Source organism: Brienomyrus brachyistius, chromosome 20 (assembly GCF_023856365.1).
Source record: "Brienomyrus brachyistius isolate T26 chromosome 20, BBRACH_0.4, whole genome shotgun sequence".
NCBI lineage: Eukaryota > Metazoa > Chordata > Actinopteri > Osteoglossiformes > Mormyridae > Brienomyrus > Brienomyrus brachyistius.
In genome coordinates this window covers 17613122-17620236 of record NC_064552.1, presented here as the reverse complement: position 1 = coordinate 17620236, position 7115 = coordinate 17613122, and the positions used below count along the sequence as shown (strand labels likewise).

The following is a 7115-nucleotide window of genomic DNA, read 5'->3' as shown; positions in this document are numbered from 1 at the left end:
GCTATGATTATGTACAGTACAAACCTAAAATAATATTTTGAAGCAGCTTAAGTTTAATTTAATTAATTCAATTTTATTTTAATATAAATGTAAGTAATTAGTTAACATGTTTCAATAGCTGTGATTATGTACTTTACTCAGTCTAGGAGCCATCAGGATATGCAAATGTTATTTATCCAAACCACTGTGAAACGAACAGTGTTGATGATGACTGGACTGTTTCTTTATTCAACTAAAAGTAATGAATCAAATCTAATCTTTATTTATGACTTTTTTTAATTTTATTTTATCCCCAGTGCTTCGAGCAGGCATTTCCTGCTCTGCCCCGTGTGCAAGAAGACACAGCCAAGCCTCTCAGTGCATCTGGCTAGGGTGTGCATGAAGAGGTCTTCGAAAGAGGCCATCCAGGAAGTGATGGAGAAGGAAAAGCAGAATTCCCTTGAACTTCTGCAGTGGGGCAGGGTCTTCAGCTACAGGCTGAACTTCAGCTACATTATGCCTGTCAAAGTGTGTCAGCTTAGCCATTTCAGAACCTCTGCTAAAATCATCCTAGTATTTGTAACGACCATCCAGTGCAGCCATGTATTTTTTGACTTGGCCACTAGCACACCTCATACAGTACAGCTAGTCAATCTGTCACTGACTTTTTAAACCAGTATAATTAATTATTTAATTGAGCTGTTGGTGAAATTTAACAAAATCATGGAACGGCTGAGGTGCCCCTGGGGAGAAGTTTGGGAACTGAAGCGGTGTTCATCTAGCCATCCAACTAGATATCAGTAACGCTTTAGAAAACAGAAGAAGTTATTACTAGTTTTTATTGTGTTACTCTTAATTTGCACATGTTCTAATGTTAAATTGTGTCATTTATTCTAAGTCAAAGTACACTTGCTACCCAGATAAACAGCTTTAAACATTTCTTTGGACTGCCTAAGACTTTCACACAGTACTGTATGTCTTAGAACATAAGAAATTTACAAATTAGAGGAGGCCTTTCGGCCCATCAAACTCATTTGGGAAGAACTTAACTAATAGCTCAGAGTTGTTAAAATCTTATCTAGCTCTGATTTAATCATCTCTCTCAATATAATATTGGGATAATTTATTCTCTTCAGAGGCCTCCATAGAATAGTGCATCCATCCCCTCACTTATGTTCAGACAGTCAGAATAACAACAGCATCATCAATTTCACAGCTAGATTTAAAAATTGCTTTAACATAGAGTGATTACAGAAAAAAAGGTAAACAAATATTAACAAGATTATTAAAACGTAATAGACATATTCGTCATTCAGACATATTGCGCTTTTTTAAGAGCAGAAGGGATACATTAAATCATATTATATTTTGTCCATAATATATATATATATTTACATATATATATATGGTGGTGCAGTGGTTAACACTGTTGCCTCACACCTCTGGGACCCAGGTTCGAGTCTCTGCCTGGATTACATGTGTGTGGAGTTTGCATGTTCTCCCCGTGTCCTCCTGGGGTTTCCTCCGGGTACTCCGGTGTACCCCCACAATCAAAAACATGCTGAGGCTAATTGGAGTTACTAAATTGCCCATAGGTGTGCATGTGAGAGTGAATGGTATGTGAGTGTGACCTGCGATGGGCTGGCCCCCCATCCTAGGTTGTTCCCTGCCTCGTGCCCATTGGGAACTGGGATAGGCTCAGGAACCCCAGCGCCCCAGTAGGATAAGCAGTTTGGAAAATGGATGGATGGATGGATATATATATATATTTATAATTTTACATCATTATAAATGAGAACTATAAGTGATTGCTAATTACTGTTAACTAATGTCCTGTAATCAGTGGAGGCACACGGACACTTTGGCCAGTTATCCTATTTCTTCAGCGCCAGCCCAACACCCAGCACCACAGACAGTGACCTGTGTTACTGTGACATCTGGTTCCTTCATTGGCTCTATTTATTTTTCTAGAAATAACTAATTGGCTCTTCCAGACTATATGAAGAGAATATTTTATTTTTATTTAGACTAAGAAAAGCTCTGCATGTGATCTCCCCTTTACTGCTCAAGGAGGGCACACGCACATCAACAAATATCAATGCAACAATTACAGATGAACAATTTCTCACAGCTTCAGAAGAAGTCAGAGTTCTGTGTAATTCAGAAATTGTCTAAGACCTCTGCTAGAACATTTTCTGCACTTCAAAATAAATGACACCTGGGTCCATTAAAAGAAGGTGATGCTGCCTGAACCACCAGCCAAGGCTGGGAGGAAAGGGAGGAACACTAGTAAAATGAAGGAAGAAAAGCAGCCCACCCTATCTCATGGTCACGGATACAAAAGTCAGGGAGTGTTATGAAGAAGACACCACACTTAAGACCATGGTTTTATGCAGTGAATTACACCAGAGAGAACTTTTGCATTTTAACTGTGTTACGTAACATTCCTCAGCCTTCATTTTTTTCCACAGAATGCAGGACATAATTTACGGTGCCAAACAAAACAGCGGAACTGCATTGTAGCCAATTATTTGTTTCAGTAGTTTTAAGATAAATAGAACATAAAATGGTTGTTTTACTTAGGTAAAAATCCAGTTGAAACAGACTTTATTTAAAAAAAGTTACATTGGCTTTAAGTGATGGCACATGTCGCTTGTGTTAATACTGCTTTGATTTTGAGGATGAAGTGTAGGTGACATGCAGAAGCATGCAATTTGACGTTTGGGGACTGTAGTTTTTAATGGGACAATTTGAATAAGGAATACTGGTGATATGCTTTTTAAGGGGACAGCACACAAAAATTATAATACAGAGTATTAAAAGAACCGCTCTTTAAAGGAACTGAATTATCTTAGTGTATTTTACATCACAAGCACTCTCGGTCCGTTGGGGAGTCCGTCCCACTGTACTTGGAGAATGCTGCCATGCATTAATCATAAATTTCATTCAGTTGTGCGACAGAAGTTTCCTTCTAATGTTTTCTTCAACATAACAAAGTCCCACGGTAACAAAAGCGCTGAGGCCAGGATCGTTAATTGCAATGTGGGGAATGCAGACCAGCTGGGGTGGGGGATCGTGCTCAGTCACGGTAAAAGGCAAACGGGTAAATTGTGAATACGCTCTTAATCTAACTACAGCTTCTTGAATTGTGGGAGGCGTGTGTAACATAACGTTGTTCCACATACCAATATCACTACGTATCGGTATCGCAAAACAAAGTTTTAAATGTTAAGATTCTGTCATTCTGAAAATCTGAGTATTTAAGACATTATGTTACATAGCGATTTGTGGAGATAAATGCCCTCGGACAGTAGCGTTCATTTCATATTAAGTCTCTTTAAGTCATTGTTTTATGTTATGCAGGATGAATGTGCGAATTTTAATTAATCATCCTTTAAGGGTTATATGCTTACGGTGTTGTATACTATTCTCGGTGAACAAGTTAACTTATAAAAGTCTGTTCCTCTAATTATAGAATAATATATAGAATAATTATACAAGAGCTATAATTATTATGATGTTATTATTTAATTGTGTGGGCCGTGTTGCTTGATTACATTTGACTCTTCGGCACGTGGGACACTGCCGGTTTGAAAGACGCAGCTTCACTTGTTTTCTGCACCAAGATGACGAGGTACGTTGCTTTTCTGCTCCCATTTTATCGGATAATTTTTCTTATTTAGTATCTGTCAAATTTGCATGTATATTAAAATATGTTTGGTGAGTAAAGTCAGTATATTGCTTTTAAATAAAGTGATTTTGTTCCGGGGTACAATGTTAATTATATTTAAATTTTATGCGCAAAGTGTAGTTGATATTTCGCTTTTCCGCGTGCGCTTTACTGCGCTTAAGTAAATAATTGCGCTTGCTTGTGAGTAAATTAGTTCATTGCTTTTAAATAAAGTGAATATTGTTGCGGGCTACTGTGTTGGTTATATTTAAATTTTATGTGCAAGTCGGCTAGTTTCCTGTGCCGCAAAGTCTAGATGATATTTCACTTTTGCACGTGCGCTTTCCCGCGCTTTCATGTTGCATTCGGAAGAGGATGCGGGTGGTTGCGCTCGGTGCTGCCTACAGCAATGATATTCCAGCAGACCAGGAGAGGGCAGATGTATTTCAACAAACACAGATAAAAGTAGTGAAGCAAGACCTGAAAAGTTTGTTTGGTGACTAAAATCAGTATATTGCCATTTAGTAAAATTTAAAATTGTTCCAGGCTTCTTTCTTGATTATATGTAAATTGTATGTGAAAGTTAACTAGTTTCCTATGCTATAATGCAGTTGTTCATTGCGAAGGTGTCAGTGCAGAACTGAATTCCATGTGCCAGGAGTGACTGACAGCTCTATTGTATTGCCTGTGTGTTTTTCCTCATTCAGAAACAAACGAATTGCAAAAGCTGTCAGCTGGAGCAACGATCGATACTGGGCAACTTGGGACAAGTGGATGGAAGTGATTGACTGGGAAGATGAGGGAGAGCTGTGCTCCCCAGCAGAATCACCCTCTGACCAGGCTGACCGTTCCATCGTGTCACACACCCGAAAGCCAATTGCCAAGGCAGTTAGCTGGACGGATGATGTGTATTGGGCAGCCTGGGACAAGTGGGATGAGATCATCTGCTGGGGTGAAGAAGGAGAGTGCTCCCCAGCAACTCCACCCATCAACCAGCCTGGGAGGGATAAGGGGTTAGACATGCATGGGTTAGAGGTTTTTCTGTTAAATGAAAGGACAGTCTCCATAAAGCCTGCAGATGACCACCAAGACAGGCTGAAAATAGGAGCCGTAGTGGTCGACCTCTGCCAGTTTGAGCTAGATGGTGTAAATGATAAATTTGAAATTGTCGAAATACAAATTGGAGAGGTCAAATTGGAGGAGACTGCAGAGAGGGGTTTTAATTCAGAATTTGAATTGGAAATTATGGATGTGGAGATAGAGGTTGTAGACAGTGAATTCCAGCTGAATGCTCTTAATTGGGAAATTGCTGGAACTAAAGTGGACAAATTATTAGTGGAACACCTGAACATAAATAATCTAGAAGCAGGCAGTGTGAAGGTGTCCACATCAAATGGGAATGTGGTATATGTCAATGGTATGTGAGTGTGTTTGGTAATGATGGGTGTGAATGGTGTGTGTAAGTGGTGTGTGTGTGTGTGTGTGTATGAGTGGTGATTGAATGGTGTGTGTGAGGTAATGGCGTGTGAGTGAATGGTGTGTGTGAGTGACAGGTGTGTGAATGGTGTGTGTGAGGTAATGGCATGTGAGTGTGAGTGGTAATGGCGTGTGTGAGTGAATGGTGTGTGTGAGTATATGGTGTATGTGAATGGTCTATGTGTGTGTGAATGGTGTGTGAGTGACTGGTGTGTGTCTGGTGTTTATGAATGGTGTGTGTGAGTGAATGCTGTGTGAATGGTGTTTATGAATGGTGTGTGTGTGAGTGAATGCTGTGTGAGTGACTGGTGTGTGAATGGTGTTTATGAATGGTGTGTGAATGAATGGTGAGTTTTTGTGTGTGTGTTTTGTGTGTGTGTGTGTGAATGATCTGTGTGTGTGAGCCTGCCCTGTGATGGGTTGGTGTCCCATCCTGGGTTGTTCCCTGCCTCGTGCCTGTAGCCTCTGGGATCCATCTGACCGCCTGTTCCAAAAGGCAAATTGATCCCCACATCCCTGAACAGGAGAAGCGGTTTTAGAAAATGGATAAATGTTCCCAGAGGTGTGAGGCAACAGTGCTAACCACTGTACCATGCATATGTATAGGATATGTAGAAGAATACCTGTTGCAGTTATCTGATGTGTGTGTTTTTCACTCTCCCTGCCGGCCCCTGGAGGTTTGGGCTTCCCCTTTGAGTCTGGTGCCTCCCAAGGTTTCTTCCTTCTAGGGAGTTTTTCCTTGCCACTGTCGCCTATGGCTTACTCACTGGGGGCTTTGGGTGGGGGTGCTCTAAAGCGCTTTGAGACAATGTAATGTTGTGATATCGTGCTATACTTTGTTGTGTAATTTTCTATTTACTCATGCAAATAAATAATTGTTTGATAACAAAAAGCACTTGTTTCATTCTTTTTACTGCGAGCATATCAGTCACTTCCCTTGTGCTCCTGCATTCAAAAATGAAAGTTTGTCCTGCCCTGCACTTAATTGCCATGGATTCTACGGGAATGCAGACCTCTACTTTGGTGGAATCCTGCTGTTGTTGTAGATGGTCTGCTCAAACGCTTTCACATTGTGTACAAGCAGATTTGTTTCTGTATCTCTGTAGAGAAGCATTCTTTTCTTCTACCTGGCAAATCCACAAATATAATAGCAATCCACCAAGGTGCAAGTGCACCTAGCTCTTAAAGAAAATGTTAGAAAAAATTAGTTTATAGCATGTTTAAACCATAAACACAGCAGTGACTGAGTACATCGCTTGTGGACCAGGCGCCTGGCTTTGACTATTTTTCTGCCATTAAACTAGCAAAGGTGGCTTGGCCATGACGTAAAATAACTTGTGCCTTTAAATTGTTAAAAAAAAGTCCTGTGTGTTGTAAAGTGAGGTATGAAACAGATACCAGGTCGTTTCAGTAACGGTCAGCGTACGTTTTCTTCATGTGATTTTGTGGTTTCAAATGTTTCATTGGAATCAATAGTATTTGCCAATTCCAGTTGCCAGGTAACTTCAATAATTTGAATAGAATACATGATAACATTTTAAACTAGATTACAGTTAATTGTTATTTTTCTGTTTAAAAAAGACAATTGCTGTAATTTACATACGACAAAACCTGTAAAAGACATTTTGGAATTCTTTTCTAAATGAAATGAAGGTACTTTGTTACTCCCCTTGGGGAAATTCTATTTTCACCTACCCCATTTTGCCCTACTTGACACATGGGCACAGACGAAGGTGACAGCAAGCCTGGCAGCAAAGGGCAGCCACCTGTAGGGACACCCATGGAGCTGGGGGTTTTACAGTGATTAACAGCAATTTTGCAATACTTTTCTGGCAGTTTTTTTTGCTAGGAATTTACAGTCAATTCTACACTGAAACAGACGTCATTCCTAAGCGCAGCATGGACTGCTTCTGGACACAGTATCAAATGCGACTTCCAGAGTCACTTGAGTAAGCTGGAGATGCTACATCCCCGGGTAAGATTACCTGCA

At 40.1% G+C, this 7115-nt stretch overlaps 1 protein-coding gene across 1 annotated transcript; it reads left to right on the top strand.

The window, feature by feature from the left end:
* The first annotated feature begins 2568 nt into the window (after positions 1-2568).
* Positions 2569-5954, top strand: LOC125715983 (uncharacterized). The gene is made up of 2 exons (XM_048988171.1): positions 2569-3613; positions 4357-5954. The coding sequence occupies exons 1-2, from the start codon at positions 3606-3608 to the stop codon at positions 5072-5074; spliced, it is 726 nt and encodes a 241-aa protein (XP_048844128.1). The 5' UTR covers positions 2569-3605; the 3' UTR covers positions 5075-5954.
* Positions 5955-7115: the final 1161 nt, after the last annotated feature.